Here is an 18,563-nt window from a genome sequence, read left to right as displayed (position 1 = left end):
TTAATACATTTGTGAAAAAGAAAAACATTAAACGTGGTTTAAATGTGCAAAATGTGCTTTTATGTATATAACATTTGACACATTTTATCATGTTCAAAATAAAATTCATAGAAACGTTATTCAAGCCGTAAAACACTACATATCCCATCATGCGTTTCGGCACCGTGATGTCATCAACGTGCGTTTTGTCGTTTCTAAAGTGGAGAGCTGGTTTTGAGTAGCAGGTGAGAAAGTATATGATTTTACATCACAACACTTAAGCTGTAATTTTAGTATTTGATATTTAGGGGCAGATAATTGTTACTAGGTTACAAGATAACTTCTTTTTTTCTCGATCCTTGCCATATTTGATTGTAACTACTTCTAGGAGTTAGCCGTTTTATTAACTGTTTAATTCCGCTTTGGATTAATGCTAATATCTCACCAACTAACCTTTCTTATGGCGTTAGGAGTTTTTCCCTGTAATATTTTTGATATATTAATCCCCCGATTTTGCCAGCTTCAAGTCGCTGCTGCTTTTACGCGTTATAAAGGCAACTTTAACGTTTCTTAAAGTATGAGATAATGTAAGAATGCTCAAAACTACTATTTTAATTATCAATTTATACTATCAGCTCATGAGAAAATCTTGAGTTGAGAACTAATTTCCACCTTGTGCATTATGTTTTTAAATATAAATTGTAGAATATTTATTATACAAAAGTCATAATCATCCTGCACCAGTTCCTGTGTTTGCATATGTTGTGCTTATATTTTAATGTCCAAATTTTTAGAATTAAAAACATTCTGTCTATGTAATAAGTCTTAATATGTGGAGTTGTCATCTAACATCGTACAATCCCATTTATTTTCGTAGGGGGATTCTACAGTTATAATTTTGCCTCTACCATCCCACTGTCCTGCTCACAATGACCAAGCTTCTGGAGTGGCTTCTTGGTGTTTCACTGATTGGCATTGCATGGGGACTTGTTACCTTTGACCTTCTTGACTTACAGTTGCCTCCACAGTATAAGGAGATGGCTTGGCCGATGCCTGTGTATCTGCTGGTGGCATTTGGGTGTTATTCACTGGCGACTGTTGGCTATCGTGTGGCCACATTTAATGACTGTGAGGATGCAGCCAAGGAGCTGCAGTTGCAGATACAAGAAGCCAAAGAGGACTTGAGAAAGAAAGGGTTGAAGATGTAAGATTTGTTTGAGAAGACTACATAAACTATGTTTCTCACATACTACTACATTTCAGCTTTTTATCATCCCCTTTATTCACAGATGCAAACACATTTTCATAATCTTTTCCTCCACAGTGACATCAGTTGTATGGACCTCTGCACTGTATATTATGCTTAAATGTGTGAAGTTGGTTCTCAAAGCTTCTCACCTATAAGTTCAATTGTTTCTTTTCTTTGCTGTGATGCAAATTATGGTTGAAAGTTTGCAATGTAAATGTCAAGCCCTGAGATCTGCTTTCTGAAACTTTACAGACATGCATATATTGTCAATGGACAGCAATGCTATTTCTGTGTAACCTCCAGAGAGGAAGTGTATTTGCATTGGCACGGGAGTTAATATGCCTGTTTTTGACCCAGTTGTTTTTAGCAGAGTCAGAATTCTGAGTCCGACTTAGAAACAATCCCACTACGTAGACCCACATTTGTGCAAATCTGCAGCCCTACAAAGTAGGACAACATTTCCAATCTTAAAGTGATAGTTCACCCCAAAATTAAAATTCTCTAATTCTCTCACCCTCATGCCATATCAGATGTGTAAGACTTTCTCTCTTCTGCAAAACACAAACCTAAGATTTTAGAAGAATATTTAAGCTCTGTGGGTCCACACATTCAAGTGAATGGTGACCAGTACTTTGATGCTCAAAAACACAGTCAACATAAAAAAGTAATCCATACGACTCAAATGTGAGCATGTATACTATTAAGTATTACTATATATGTCCACTTTCTCTTCCACATTCTTCTTTTATTTTTGGTGATTTTAATTCTTCATGCATATTGCCACCTACTGGACAGGGAGGAGAATTTATGGAAAAAAGGACTTAAATATTGGTCTGTTTCTCACCAGCATCTATCATATTGCTTCAAAAGACACCGATTAAACCACTGGAGTCGTATGGATTACTTTTATACTGCCTTTATGTATGTGCCTTTTGGAGCTTCAAAGTTCTAGCTTCTGTTCAGTGGCATTGTATGGACCTACAGAGCTGATATATTCTTCTAAAAAACTCTCTTTGTGTTCTGCAGAAGAAAGTAAGTCATACACATCAGGGATGGGTTGAGGGTGAGCAAATAATGAGAGTTTTCCTTTTTTGAATGAACTATCCCTTTAAGATATGCACTAGAATTTTGATGTAAGACGTTGATGTAATAGACAAGATGCAGGATCTTTAGGCTGTTTAATCTTAAATTAGGGTTCCTCGCAAAACTTATTGAAATCCATGTAGTTTGAGGGTCAGTTTATAATGTATGGTACTACTATATTTGTCAAATCATTTAATGTTATAATGATATGCTTCATGATAAAAGGAGAGGCCCACATGTATTTTTGTTAAAGGTGAAAAAATAAGAATAATAAAATTTATTTATTTATTTTTTTTAATGTATTTCCTTGTCAGAGATTCCACATGATGCAACTATGTGTTATTTCAACAAAAAAAAATCTGTGCATTTAAATTCTGAAATGTGACGTGTGTCCATGTGTTGGCTCTTAAAACACTAATCCCAAAGCCACTAAGTGCACATGAGCACTGTATATAGTGCAGAATTAATCTGATGTTTTTGCCAAGTAAAGCTCATTCGCACTCTCCAGGCTTAAAGTAGGCTGTTGGAGCTTGATTTTCTTTTTCATGCCCCTTTTACCCCATCTCGATAGGCCTATAAAGGGCTCTAAAACAAAAAAACGAGGTAAAGTTTGCGTTTTCTCATAAAACTGCACGATTGAGCTCTGCCCAAATGCTGATTGGCTACTGTTCAAAGCCATGTGATGTCACCCCCTACAGCCCTCCTGCAAGCTGTTTGTTCAAGCATGTAGTCTGTTTTTCCACAAACCCTTAGTAGCACAGTCTTTTAACAATTCCCTGCATTGAAACCAAATGATGATTAACGTTGTTACAATGTTTTTGCAATGAAATGCAGACCAAACAGAAAATGTGGAAGTTATTTACAATCATTTATTCGGCCCCAGAAAGTATTTGGACACTGAAGGCACACTTTACAATATGTAATGTCTTTGCTTTAGATAACAAAATATCAAACTGACTTTGGGAGCAGATAGTTCAATGTAATAGCAAAAATGACAAATAAATAAATAAATAGATCTTAAAAAAAGGACATCTACTATTGCAATGAAATTGATGCATTTTAAGTATCCAAATACTTCGAGACCACTCACTAAAAAACAAAATAAAAAATAGTTTACCCTATTTTTAAGGTTTACACATTTTAATTTCATTACAAAATTACATCAAATTGAATCGTGTAATATTTAACTAGATTAAATTAATAAAACGATATTCAATTTGGATAAAGATTGTTCAATTCAGTTTGATGGAGTTTTGTATTGAAATTGAAATGGGTAAATCTTATTTATTTATTGTGAGTGCATTTCAGAATATTTCTCTTCTGTAAGGATTTTTAAAGAGATTCAAATGAGGCAAACATGCCTAAATTAAGATCTGACTCAATAATCTTGATACAAGAACAATGTTTGAGAAACCCTGTAAAAGATTGTCTTTTGCTCCACAGTAATTGTCTGGCACTGATCAATACGTATCACTGAACTAATTCAGACATTGTCAGCTTTGGGAAAGCGCAAAGGAAACAAGTGAAGGAAAATGAGTTATCGACAGCTGTGGCTGATGTCTCTGCAGTAATAACACCTCAAACACTCACACCGCAGTAGATAACAGTGACATTTATATGTGCATTGATTCATAGATGTTTTGTATTCAGAGTTGTGAAACAAATGCAGAGAGATCAGTAAGCGGGGGCTTTCAAGTTCCTAAATTTCTGTCATTATTTGCTGAAAGTCCTCTACTTTACTGTAAAGCTCCAGTCTCATTCATGCCTTCGCCTGTTGAGATTGGTCACAAGCAGTATCAGAAATTAACTTTTCCTTTAAGGGGCAGTAATAGCCCCCTGGGTTTAATTTTGTACTTTTATGAGGGCATATTTTGTTCAATTAAAATCTCATGTTTATGGCATCATTTGTATAAATAAGCCTATAATAGAATATTAAAGGAATATTCTGGGTTCCATACAAATTAAGCTCAATGGACAGCATTTGTGGCATAAAAGTAATTTTGATTCATCCCTCCTTTTCTTATCAAATATCAAGGTTTCAGCGAGGCACTAACAATGGATGTGAATGGGGCCACTTTTTGGAGGGTTTAAAAGGCAGAAATGTGAAGCTTATAATTTTATAAAAGCACTTAATTATTTGAGCTGTAAAGTTGTTTAAATGGCAGTTTACTGGAATTACTTGGTTAAGAATGATGTCATCATGGCAATAAAAGTTACTTGCATATGATTTATGTTTTGTGGCTATAATTTTGAAACACTGTGTATTTTAATATTAATGGATTGGCCTATTCACTTCCATTGTAACCCAGATTTTGTTGTTGTTGTTTTTTTAGAAGAAAAGGAAGGACAACTCAAAATTATTTTTTATACTGATTACTGTTATGCCACAAATGCTGTCGATTGAGCATAATTTGGGTTGAACTTGTACTATTCCTTTAAGAATTACATCTGTGTCAAATAAAAAACAGGTGTTCATTACAGGAGCAATTTTTGTCCCCACATTTAGAATTTTTGGTGCATTATTGTCACTTAATGACAAAAGTGACAGAAAGAAGGTGAAAAGCACATACAAAGTAGCATAAAAGTAATCCGTAAGATTCCAGTGGTTTACTTAATTTCTTCTGTAGCGATCCAATCAGCTTTGAATGAGAATGTCTCCTTGGCGATCAGGATTTGAAGCTTGATTACCCTTCAGAGCGCCATCTAGCGTTCAGCACATATGTCAAGCACTAGGAAGTGTAATCAAGCTTGAAATCACGATCGTACAGTTACATTTTGGTCTGTTCTCACCCAAAACTGAATACGTCACTTCAGAAGACATGCTGAATTAAACCACTGGAGTCTATAATTCTTTGACTTCAAATATATTGTGGGAGGGCGGGGCCGGGTCACACACCCACACACCTGGCCCCTAATCAGGCTAATCAAGCTTCAGAGAGGGATAAAGGCCGACTGGAGGCTGCAATGTGAGAGAGAGATTTAATGACACCTTTGTGCGTTTGTCTTTTTGGTTCAGTTTATTATCAAAATATTATTTATATTGTCAAGCCGGTTCTCGCCTCCTCATTTCCATTAATCTCTTTACATATATTTATAAAACCGTTGTAAAAATTATTTCTGAAAGTGTGAAAGAACTGTTTGAATGTACCGCTTCTCTGTTAAGGATATTTTGATAAAACATTTTGAGCGAAAACTTGGCCCTTCCATTTTTATTGAGGCCCATCCCAAAAGTAATTTCCTGGCTATGTCCTTGCTGGAGTTGTATAGATTATTTTTATGCTGCCTTTTTGTGCTTTCTGGAGTTTCAAAGTTTTGATCGACATTCACTTGCATTCAGAGGCACAAAAACTATTTATGCAACATATAGGGTCGCCACACGATCACCCCCCCCACATTGATGTAGAATTCATCCCCTTAAATGGGTAGTTGTGTGCATTGCTTGGACCTACAGAGCTGAAATATTCATTTAAAATTTTGTTTGTGTTCTGCAGTAGAAAGACAATCATTATACGTTTTGGATGGCATGAGGGTGAGTAAATGATTAGAGAATTTTCATTTTTGTGTGATCTATTCCTTTAATATCTGACCCTGGTTACATGCGAAAATGGAGGATGTTTGATGTCAAACCTGCCGCGCTGTGAAACGATGTGCCAAGTTTGAATGTGCACAGGAGGTTTAAGAGCTATATAAACTACAAAAGGTCTCCTTTTGTGTTTCACAGAAGAAAAAATATAGAATATGGGTTTTGAATGCCATGAGGTTGAGTGTATGATGACAGAATTTTCATATTTGGGTTCCTTTGACTATATTTAGCAGAACAATAGAACATTTTCAGTCCAACAGTCTTCAGGTGCCAGAACTTTAAACAGAATTGATAAAGTTATGTTTTGATTGCTGGTTTTGGTTACAACAAGAACATTCAAATTCTCCTTTTACAAAAACCTTCACGGTATTACTTTTAAAAAGACTATTGTAAAACCATCAGGGTAGTAATTTGAAGTACCTTACTGTAGTCAGTAAATACTATGGGATTACCATCTGATATGGTTACTGAACCATGGTATGGTAACCATTAAAATGGATTAGATGATAAAAATATCAAACCAAGAGGCATTTATATTAAACACAGATGCCACAAGCACACTTTCCAAGCAGAATACTAACCAATATTTAATGTACAAGATTAAGATTAAGACGTATTTGGACAATTTCTAGTTGATGAACTACATCTGTGTTTAGTCTGTGGGAACTTCATACCAGTGACGTGCACAGACATGTTAGGGGACAGAGGCTCAAGTGGAAAAAAAGGGTACTTCTCATAACTATATATATATATAAAAAAATAACAAAACGTTAAATATATTAACTGGACTCTGACTTCCTTACCAAATTATTTTAATTCCCTCACACTCATGCAATTGTTTCATATTCTACAAAATAATTAGTTCACACAGAGACCATGGTCTTTATTATTCACTAGTATTATCACAAGAGCAGGCAACAGCAAAGGAAACCAAGCCACAATGTGTATGTGTAGTGGTGGTGGCGTAGTGGGCTAAAGCACATAACTGTTAATCAGAAGGTTGCTGGTTCGATCCCCACAGCCACCACCATTGTGTCCTTGAGCAAGGCACTTAACTCCAGGTTGCTCCAGGAGGATTGTACCTGTAATAAGTGCACTGTAAGTCACTTTGGATAAAAGCATCTGCCAAATGCATAAAAAAAAAAAAAAAAAAAAAATGCTACAAGTATATATTTAGAATAAATGACTGCACCAAGGAGAGGGACATATTTTCACTAATAATTTGTTTATTTTGCACAAGGCAATACATTTTTGCAAATTTTTGGTGATAATGGAATACATAACACTTCAATGTATGTAAATTAGTGCATTTTAATTAGTTAACGCTTAATTTGCATATCAATGTGGCGATTGTGATAACAATATTGGACACAAATTTGACTGTATTCACCTGTCGTGTCTCCATTAAGTACAGTACATTAGCCTGTATGGCCATGATGTTAGCTAAACTTTAGCTAACTGCTCATGAGTAGTCATGCATGTTAGCAAGACACAAGTTAACTATATTTGTCTTTTGGCTAATTAGCTGTAAAGTCGAGGCACTGGTAGCTTAGTCTTTTGTTCATCACCACTCACCTCCACACAAGCCAAGAAAAACACAACTGGGATAGGAGCCTGCTGCCTGTGTGTCTGATGTGCCAATGTGTGCTGTGCTGCACTGCTGCGCGGAGACGCACAGGGAGAGAGAGAAAGAGAGAGAGAGAGACAGAGAGCGCGGGATATCAGCTCAACAACCACATGATGAGATGCACAGATTGATGTCTCAGACACAGAGGCAACTGAGATTTGGCCTCTGCCACCCGGATTGAGGCGAGTCACTACGCCTCGAGGACTTATGGCTCCTACACACTACACGACTTTCAAAGACGTCGGATCGTGGTACCGTTCATATTACAAAACTGTCTCTCTTGCCACTTAAGTCGTAGCGTTTTCAGATTACACAACGTATCCATGACCGGGTGAACAGATTACAAGACTACAGATTAGTATTGACGAATACCAACAACTCTGCCTGGACTCCAAATTATGTTATGAGTACACGAGAGAAGTGATACGAGATGTGAAAACAAATGCATGATCATATGTTATACATTTCAGAATATGATGTGTATGTTTTTAATAGCCTAAAGGCATCTGTCAAGGTATCCAATGGAAAGGAAGAGGCAAGAACCGGCTTGACGATATAAATAATAGTTTAATGGTAAACTTAAAAGACAACATAAACACACACATGACGGACATGTGTGCTAACGATCTCTCTCTCCCGCACGATACTCTGCAGTCGACCTTTATACCTCAGCGGCTTGATTAGCCCAATACGGGACCGGGTGTGTATGATCACGACCCGGCCCCGCCCTCCGCCCTGCCACAGCATCATATATTTAATTGGTTACAATATGAAAAAGTACCTCCTACTGAAAAATCTACCTATTTCTAATCTTACCTGACTGTCCAAGAGAATTGGCAATTTCTCTCCAACTCTTTCTCCACCCGTTTGTGGTACAGTTCAGATGAAACATCAAATCTGGTGCTCCTGTCAATGTTCCACTAATTGTTCCTCCATTTCTTCGGTCCAATGAGACATTCTTGATACTGCAGCCATGCTAGTTGATGTTCTGTTGCAGGTACAGATACATTTCTAGGTGTAGCTTGTGTTTATATAGTTTTTGGGACCACTGTATATGAACACCTTTTACCTTAAAAGACTAATTTGACAACTATGTGCTTCCTATTTTATTATAATAGTATTTTACAAGGTTTAACATTGCATTAAATAAAACTTCAAGTTCACCAAACCTCTGGATTGCTTAAAATGTTTAAAAGTGTCTCAGCAATGTGCTGCCAACTTCAACTGTGAACAAAGAGAAATACAATCTGGAGTGCCAGGAGCCAAATATTCACTTGGCCTGCCAGGAGCCTTGTTAAAATAAATAAAAATTTTAAAAAGAAAAGAAAAAGTATGAAAGTGTAGAGTAATGCCTGAACACATTACCTCTTTTGAAACTAGGTATGCCAGTAAATTTAAACATTATATTTTAAGCTAATTAGCTCAAAATGTGCTAGCAAAGTGTTCAGAAGTGTGTACTGTATGCACCTTACGATTTTGTTTGTCAAAGAATCCGAGAACATGGCAGAATTCCAGCTTTCTTTTTCCGTGACCCAGAAGTCCCGATCCACACAAATACGTCCTTATTTGAGACAGGAAATAGTAGAGGCCATCTATTCAAGAGGACATTGTATAGAAGTTATACATTGGAGGCTATTAGATCACCAGCTCATTTATGAGCACCATCCTGTTCTGCTCACATTAAACACATGGGTCTGAAAAGGCAACAGTTTGTAAAGCTTGTTGAAGAAATTATTTGAATTCATTATGTAATTATTTTAAGTAAATAATCTGACTGCATTTGAAATATCAGGTTGCCATGATTGAAAATCTGCAATCACATCAATGACCTATTTGGCCCATATTAAAGGGGTCATGACATGCCTTTTTTAATTATTTTAATATGTTCCTTGAGGCTCACTTACAACTTATTTTTCTCACAAAAAAACAGTCATAAAAATCATGATCAATTTTCACCCTCATTCTAGCCATCTCTCAGTAATGCATGTGGTGCTGCTCCTCCCTTAAGACTTGATAATGAATGGCCACTGTTTTGATTGGCTTTCTGCTCTTGACTTGACCTGCTCTGTCCCTGCCATCACACTGCTCACTACTTCTGGGCGGGGCTACGGAGGTGATAAGGTAAAGTAGGCGTCGATGTGTTGTTGTGGAAATGGTCAGATGCAAATGTCTACCACAGTGTGACATCACAATTTGTAATTGTAATTGCTTGTTTTTACCCCCAACCCCACAGTCTTTTTTTGTGTGACTCTGGAGCCTTATTTTCACCTCACAATCAAAACATTTGTTTTATTAGATATTTTTGCCAGTAAAATTGTTAATGTAGGATGAATTAGTTAAACAGATTTCTGAGGTGACCAGTTCTGTAGTGGCTGTATCAAACTCAGCAGTCTACGCTGTGCTTTAAAGCAGTGTCATGGTGAATTATTCAGAAATTAATTGGAACAAGAGCTTGAAATTCAATCACATTTTGATTCTCTGGACAAGAATCAAGTTAAGCTAAAAAACAGGACAGAGTTGCCCTCGACCCCATTCTGAGAGACCAGTCATTGTTTTTTAATAGCTTGATTATAATTAGGGGGTTTTAAGGATTCATAATTTTCATTTCATTGGATTGCTATAATATTTCAAAAACGAAAAAGAAAAGGAAAAGCTTATTTGATTTCTCTTATTCCCCAATAAATCCAAAGAATGACCTAAGAAGTCCCGGTTTTGTTCAACACTCATTATGACTGATTGCATGCATATTTTAGAAAGGCAGAATTATTTATTGATAGTCATCCAGGATGAGATTATTAGTCATAATCAGAACTATGATTCATTTGTTTTGTTGGAAATGTTCCATGCTCACTCACCAAGGTTCAATGAGCTGTCTGCTTTTAAGGCCAAATGTGGTCAAAATATGATTTCTCAATGTTTAGCGATATCTCAACAGCATTTGGATATTGAGAAATCTAGGTCAGGTGATATTTAGTTTTAGGCCAGCACTTGACTTTTGCTTTAACACTGAGAAAGACTTCAGTGTTAAAGCAAAGTAATGTAATTCTATGAGACGAGGTTGGTCTTTGTATTCAACCCCAATTCTGAAAAAGTTGGGACAGTATGAAAAAGCTAATAAAAACAAAAAGGAGTGATTTTTACATTATATTCACTCTTTGGTATATTGAAAGCACCAAAATTACACATAATATGATGTTTTACCCTGTGAATTTTATATATATATTTTTCAATTGTACAGTAATTTCAAATCAGATGATTGCAACACGCTCCAAAAAAGTTGATTCAGGGGTAATTTAAGATTAATAGCAATTTGATGAGTTGATATATTAAGGCAATGTGAAACAGGAGATGTTAAACAGCTGAGACAGTTGTGTCATAGTACTGTATACTGTATATGGAGCCTCCAAAAACAGCCTAGTCCTTCAAGAGCAAGGATCGTTCAAGACTTGGCAATTTGACAAAAGATGCTTCAGCATATAATCCAACAATTTGAGAACAATGTTCCCCAAAGACAATTTGGAAGGATTTTGGGCATTTCACCCTCAAAAGTTCACAATATAGTTAAAAGATTCAAGGAATCTGGTAAAATCTTGTGCGTAAAGGACAAGATGAAAACCACTTCTGAATGTGTGTGATCGACGATCCCTCAGATGTCACTGACTTAAATGACATAATTTATCTGTAATGGACATCATGAACATGGGTTTGGGATTACTTTAGTAAATCTATGTATGCCACTGCATCCACAGATGCAAGGTAAGACTTCACTATGTAAAGGAGAAGCCGTACATCAACACTGTCCAGAAGCACTGCCGACTTCTCTGGGCTCGGTCTCATCTTAAATGGAAAGTAGAACAGTGGAACAGTATTTTTTGGACTGTTTTTTAGACTGGCCTGCCTGCAGTCCTGACCTGTCTCCAACTGAGAATGTGTAGCGCATTATTAAGCACACAATCTGGCAACGAATGCCCTGTACAGTTGTGCAGCTGAAGACATACATAATGGATAATTGGGGGAAAAACTTTCTAAACTTAACAAACTTGCGTCCTCAGTGCCCAAATGCTTAATAAGTGTTATAAGAAGAAATGGTGATATTTCACAACGTAAACACTCGACTGTCCCAACTTTTTTGGAATTGGGGATTTTAAAGCTAAATACACATTTTGATTTGCCTTGGGAAAATCATTTAAAAGTTGGAAATCATTTATTAATTGAAAATTGCAAAAATATTTCCAAGTAGGCTAAAAACAGTCTGATGCAATTTACTGAGTTGCTCCTTGTTTTCTTTTATTTTGTATTACTTGATTAATAGCTTTGGTAGAAATAACGTGTCCAACATAATTGTTATGATCTGCAGAACAGGCATCAACAAAATGTAATTGTTTAATATACTATATTCATTTCTACACTGTAGACTTCTGCTGTACTTAATACTATATATAGTCCTATTATAAAATGTTATATTACTCTAATAAAAGCCAATTGTTATTTGGAATTACACTTAACAAAACCAGATAAGTAAAGTTTGCCAAGACAAACTTTAAAATTCTCCCATATTTTATCGAACTGTATGTGTACAGAACAGAATTAAGCACTTAAATGTTAACCGACAACCAAATTTGGCTACAGTGTTTATGTGGTCTATGTGAGTTTTGATTGTCCGCTGTGCGAAAAACTTAATTCCGATGAGTTGGAAAGCAACCTGAGTCAGAAATGGCTAGCCATGTTTGGTGGATGTAGCTTGAATGCTCCAAGACAATTTTGATCTTGGTTCAAACCCTAAACCAGGTCTGTCAAATAACAGTATTTTGGCTTTGTCAAGCCAACATAATTATACTTTACTAACTGACTTCTTTCATGCTTAAATACAGAGTTAGTGAGAGAAAATTTTGTCTAACCCTCTTTTTTTCAAATTTACCAGTATCATACTTATAAATATCTCTGACATTAAAATCATGGCAAGCTTAGATATTTTTGCTTTAAAATGCGTATCATTTATAACAAATGCATAGAAACTTCAGAGTGTTTGTCCTCCTTCCTGCTTCTACTTTAATGTAATAATTCTCTCAGTAAGGAGTCTCTCCAATGCCCTGTGCATGTTGATTCACAGTATGAGACATATGCTGTCTGAGGAAGAGTTATGATATATTTCTCTCCCCATGATCTCCATGCTGCGTCCAGACAAGTAGCTGCTGTTCTCAACCTGCTCCCTCCACTGAGGACTGAACTGCACTTTTAGGGGCCATTCACACTGAATGCGTTTTTTGTGTAAACAAAAAAAAATAAATCAGCAAATATAAGACACTGAAAAAGTAGCGGGATGTGTTGCAGCTGTCAAAGTTGCTCATCTAGCAGCACAAATGGATACAAAAATCTGTCCTGTATAAACGTCCCCTGTTAGGGAATTAGCAAATTTGATCTTAAATCAGCAAATGGAGCACCTACATGAACAGTCTGTATCGATTTTATAATCCAATTCCCGTTAAAGGTCATGTGTGTAATTTCTGCATCACTAATGTCATTAAAGGGGTCATATAATGCCATTTTTGTACAAGTTAATATGAATCTTTAGGGTCTAAATGAAAACTTTGTAATATACTTTTATTAAAAATTCTCATTAGTATTTTCTGTTTTAAGCACGCCATTTCAGTGCATATGACTTTAAATGATAATGAGCTTTGGTCACCCCACCCCTTCTTAGCAAAACCAGCTTTATACTGACCCTCGTTTATAAAGCAGTCTGGTGAAAAATGATTCGCGAAAACATGAACGCATTGACGTTGCTCGTGGGGAATATTCCCATCGTAAACAAAACTCAGCCACTGTGTCTTCAGCGGTTCAGATTTAGGAACATCAAAATGACTGCTGTGTTCGTTATTACACCGAAGAACAGGACACCACAATCGCTTAGGCGCCATTCTGCTCCAGTGTATCAACAATGATGACGGACTATGATTGACAGCTCGCTCACGAGCGAGGGCGGGTCTGTGTTGAAACACTGCTGTCAATCAACAATCCTGGGAGGGGCGTCCGACCGTGTGACGTCACAAGGTCGAACGGCTCGATTTGAGGCAGGGGAAAATATATAAGGAGATTAAAACAAAAACACTGGATAGATTTTTATCATAATAGGATGGTTGTGTACAGGCACAGCCAACACACATTTCAGTATAATCAACTTGAAAAAGTGCATGTACCATTATATGACACCTTTAAAAGAAATTGGAAATCTTTGCTCAATGCTCCCCTCATCATTGGTCAAAACACAGACAGTCCAAACAAACAGAGCAATGTTTTGATGATGCCACAGAGCTACGGCGTTTTCACATTTTTCAGTGGAATAAAAATAATTGCTATAAATTGTCTCTGCATATTAAGCTGGAATAGAAAAAAAACATTTGAACCAAAAAGATACACAAATCTTCTTTAAGTTATGCGGCTTTCATTCAAGCTTCTTTCCGATCAATCCATGCGGTTGTGACTGTATTATAATAATAATAATGATATAATAAAAGGCATAATAATAAATACGAGTGTTATCATTTAATGAATTGTCCTTGTCTCTTACAACATGCCGTATCAAAGGAAAAACAGATATGGAAAATCAAGACAGTGTTTACATCAACTTGCACAAGCGTAAATCATACTAAGCATATGTCTTGATCAATTGTGTATGTGTAAGTATGTGTGTGATGTATTTCAATTCAAACTCTCTCTCAAAGTTTATTTGTATCTCAAGGACAAATGCTTCACATATTTATCATAAAGCACAGAAACAGATGTGCTGGAATAACGCTTTGGAATGACTAACAAAAATACCAAAGTCACATTCTCAAACTTTATTAGACATGAAACGCTGATAAACGAGGGCCAACATTCATCTCAGAAGTGAGATGAATAATATGCAGGAAGGAAGGAGAAATCTTGCCCCTTTTGTTTTTTCAGTCTCTTGAACCCTGCACGGTTGAAGTTCATCTAGTTCACTTGCAGTTTTCTGCTGAAACCTGTGTGAAAGTGCTGTTCATTTTGAAAACGCTACAATTTGAGGAATTATGTCATGTTATGTGATGTTGATTACCACAGAAATAACTTGCAACTAATCCCCCAGTTTTGTAAAAACATGCAAAACATGTTTTTACAATAGTGCACTTACAAGTCTATGGGGCAAGGCATTTCAGATGGTTTAAAAGCAGAAATGTTGCATATATGTTGTTTATGCTGAAATATGTTATTTAGTGGTACTTCTAGTTTCAAAAGTAATTCTTGTGGGTGGATGATTTTTTGGTGTAAACAGTCCATTTAAAGGAATAGTTCACCTAAAAATGTAATTATTTAATCATTTAATCCAATTACTTTCTTCTGCAGAACACAAAAAAGAGTTTCATAAGAATATCTCATCCCTATAGGTCCATACAATGCAAGTGAATGGTGGCCAGAACTTTGAAGCTCCAAAAGAACATAAAGGCAGCATAAAAGTAATTTATTCGACTCCAGTGCTTAATCCATGTTTTCAGAAGCGATATGATAGTGTGGGTGAGAAACAGATCAATATTTAAGTCCTTTTTTACTATAAATCTCCCCCTTTGACCAGCACTGACCAGTAGGTGGGAATATGTAAGTAGAATTTGAATCGCCAAAACACAAAAGAAGAAGAACGCGAATGCGAAAGTGAAAGTGAAAGTGGAGATTTATAGTTACAGGGTGAACCAGCTTTACACGGTCCTGACATAAGTTGGAAAAAAAAGGATTTAACTATACAGATGGAAAAAAGTTAGCATTTTTTTCACACTAGTCTCAGGTTACCATATACTTTCAAAAATATGTATTTTAACATTAGTCCTGGTGCGATACCTGATCCTATAGTCATTTTTGTTTGAACATTTGTAAAAAAATTAAAACAATCTAGTGATTATCGACAACATGCCACAAATGCTGTTACTGGAAATTCAGTTAATAAAACAACCCTCAAAATAATTCACTTTAATATAATCAGTAGAAGAAGAAAAAGCAGTACTTGCAGTGCCGTTACTTTTACAATTATCATCAAGTATCATCTTCTTTTGGCCTACAATGGCTCAAATCCATGTTGGCATTCTAATTAGAAACTATTTAGCTTACTGAACATCTCTCTCCAACACAATCTGCTACTTCAAAGAAATAACCAATTTAGACACTATTCCCATCCAATTTCACACTTTATATAGAAGCTCTACCTAAACAGGTGTTCTTTTCCCACAACATACTGACTTCTTTGTCTCCACTCATAATTTTTCACACTGGCTCCTGTTGTTGTGTTCTGACACTCTTTCAACTCTTCAACAATAATGACTACTTAGAGCAAAAGTCCTCTGGTGTCTCTTTAAACTCCATAAACCCTTCAGAGGAGGTCAAATGGTTAAGAGAGGGACTGATTTACAGTCAAAGGGTCAAAGCTCCGAAGACACACGGCCAGGGTGTGAGCTGCGAAGCCCGTCTGCAGCGTGACAGCTGCCTTTATGGTCACAGCCATAAAAAAAGAAGAAGAAAAAAGAAAAGAAAGGCCTCTGGAGATGAGCAGGAGGAAGGGAGGAACAATGGTGTGTACGAGACAGAGACAGACAGACATAGAGAAATGGAGACAGAGAAAGAGAGAGAGCTTTAGGGAAGGTAAACGAAGAACTGAGGCTGAAAGAAACAGAGAAAGAGTGAGATGAAATTGTGAAATTGAGATGCTGAGAGACAGAATGAGATTGAGAAAATGATAGGTGTGATGTGTTTTTTCAGTGAAAGGAGGCGTTTAACTCATTAGTTCAAACTATATATCATGAGCTGCATTTTTGCAACCCTGTTACCAACATTTGTGACATGTCTAAATACAGTTTTAACCCCTGATTTTTGATAGCTATTGTATTTACACATCTTTTTAATCTTTTTTTTGCTTTACAAGGTTGCAAATTTACTCACTCAATATGGGCTAGCTGGTTTGGGACTAAATGTCAGTTTGTGTTTATTGATGAATTATATTTGTTTGATCATTTTTTCTTACAATAAATTGTAACAGTGTTGAAAAGTTGAGCTTGACTAATGCAGTCAGTACAAAAAATGTACAACAAAATGAGAGAATGGAATAATATAATGATTTACTTGTCTTCCCATCATGCTGTACAAGGTGGCATAATGATGTTACTTTGGTGTCATTTTTTTATTTTAAATGTTTGTGATTATGTAGTACTAAGGTTGCACACAATACATGGGACATTGCCTAAATATTATGTTTACTTCACTAAAATTAGTTAGGAATGTTCTGGGTTCAATACAAGTTAAGCTCAATCGAAAGTACTGAGCTTGAGTGGTGGTGGCGTAGTGGGCTAAAGCACATAACTGGTAATCAGAAGGTCGTTGGTTTGATCCCCACAGCCACCACCATTGTGTCCTTGAGCAAGGCACTTAACTCCAGGTTGCTCCGGGGGGATTGTCCCTGTAATAAGTGCACTGTAAGTCGCTTTGGATAAAAGTGTCTGCCAAATGCATAAATATAAATGTAATGTAAAGTATTTGTATCAGCAAAAAACATATTTTGACTCGTCCTCCTTTTCTTTTAAAAAAGCAAAAATTGAGGCTACAGTGAGAAACTTACAATGGAAGTGAATGGGCCAATTTTTGGAGGGTTTAAAAGGCAGAAATTTGAAGCTTATAATTTTATCAAAGGCACTTACATTACTTCTTCTGTTTAAACTCGTGTTATTTACGCAGCCAATTTATTTAAATTGTCATTTTAGGTTTTGTAGTGTTACGTTGCCCTGGCAAAAAAGTTGTAAAAATGCATATTGTTCACATCTTGTGGCTGTACTTTTGAAACAGTGATTATTTTATATGTTTACAAATTGGCCCCATTAACTAACTCCCATTTTAAGTGCCTCACTGTTATCCAGATTTGTACTTTTTTTTTAAAGAAAAGGAACGACGAGTCAAAATGAATTTTTGTGGTTATCAACATTATGCCGCAAACGCTGTCGATTGAGCTTAACTTCTATTGAACCCTGAATATTCCTTAAAGAATTTGTTACATTGTTTTTACTACACTGATTTGAATATCAATTCAACAGATTATGTAAAAATTACAACATTGTCATATAATCGTAATTGTTGCATACAATTGAAAAGGTCAAGACCTCTCAGATGGGACAGGCCAAAGTCCCATTTTAAGGAGAGATGACGACATTTGATGTGTTAAAAACTAGCAACTTTTCATGCTAGGTTAATTTTAGTCAGCTTAAATAACATAACTATATGTTCTCATATAAAAATGTATTCCCAGAAAGTGTCTTACAACATTTCAGAAGTGTTGGGGAAGAGTGAGGTGGTATGAGAAAGCGAGTCTGCATAGAGTGAGAAGTTCTAAAATGGAAAAATATAACAGAAAAGGTGTGCACTTGTGTTTATTGAGGCGACTGGCAATGCCCCAAGTTTAGATAAAGTACAAAGGCAAGAGTCACACCTGCACATTATCCTCCCAAACACCCCCCACACACACACACACACGCACAGTCAAACTGATGTATCTGACCTCTGATCACTGTTATTTATTATTTCTGTCACTGGTATAACATTAACCCTGAGAGACAAAACACTTCTATTGACACACCAGGAAGAAAATATGTGCTTTCACTCAGCTTGGGAAATCTAAGGAACTTCTAAACAGATAGCTCCCATCCTGGATGCTGATTGGCCATATTCAAATGTATACATTTGGCAAACACTTTTATCCAAAGCAATGGTTGAACTGTAGGAACATACTGTAGATACATATGAGCATAAATACACATCCAGAGATCAACTAATAACCTTCATTTATATTTAAGGGGCTATATTTCCCATTGAAAGGATTGTAGTTAAGGAATTTGCTTATTTTAATGATGCATTTAAAAGGCACGTCAAGTGACATCACATATCTCTGCAATAAACACATGAAGGTCAGCAAGATCACACTTTCCTAAAATATTATTTATTTTCACATGAGAATTTTCACATTGACTTCTTTTTTTTTCTTCTTTATCAAATGT

General features: G+C 36.1%; 1 protein-coding gene across 1 annotated transcript; it reads left to right on the top strand.

The window, feature by feature from the left end:
• The first annotated feature begins 179 nt into the window (after positions 1-179).
• On the top strand, positions 180-2,843 carry dpm3 (dolichyl-phosphate mannosyltransferase subunit 3, regulatory). Its single transcript, XM_052136119.1, has 2 exons — positions 180-224; positions 857-2,843. The coding sequence occupies exon 2, from the start codon at positions 909-911 to the stop codon at positions 1,185-1,187; it is 279 nt and encodes a 92-aa protein (XP_051992079.1). The 5' UTR covers positions 180-224; positions 857-908; the 3' UTR covers positions 1,188-2,843.
• The last annotated feature ends 15,720 nt before the right edge of the window (positions 2,844-18,563 follow it).

Source organism: Xyrauchen texanus, chromosome 10 (genome assembly GCF_025860055.1).
Source record: "Xyrauchen texanus isolate HMW12.3.18 chromosome 10, RBS_HiC_50CHRs, whole genome shotgun sequence".
NCBI lineage: Eukaryota > Metazoa > Chordata > Actinopteri > Cypriniformes > Catostomidae > Xyrauchen > Xyrauchen texanus.
The sequence above is the reverse complement of the archived record's forward strand: the minus strand, read 5'-3'. Positions and strand labels throughout refer to the sequence as shown.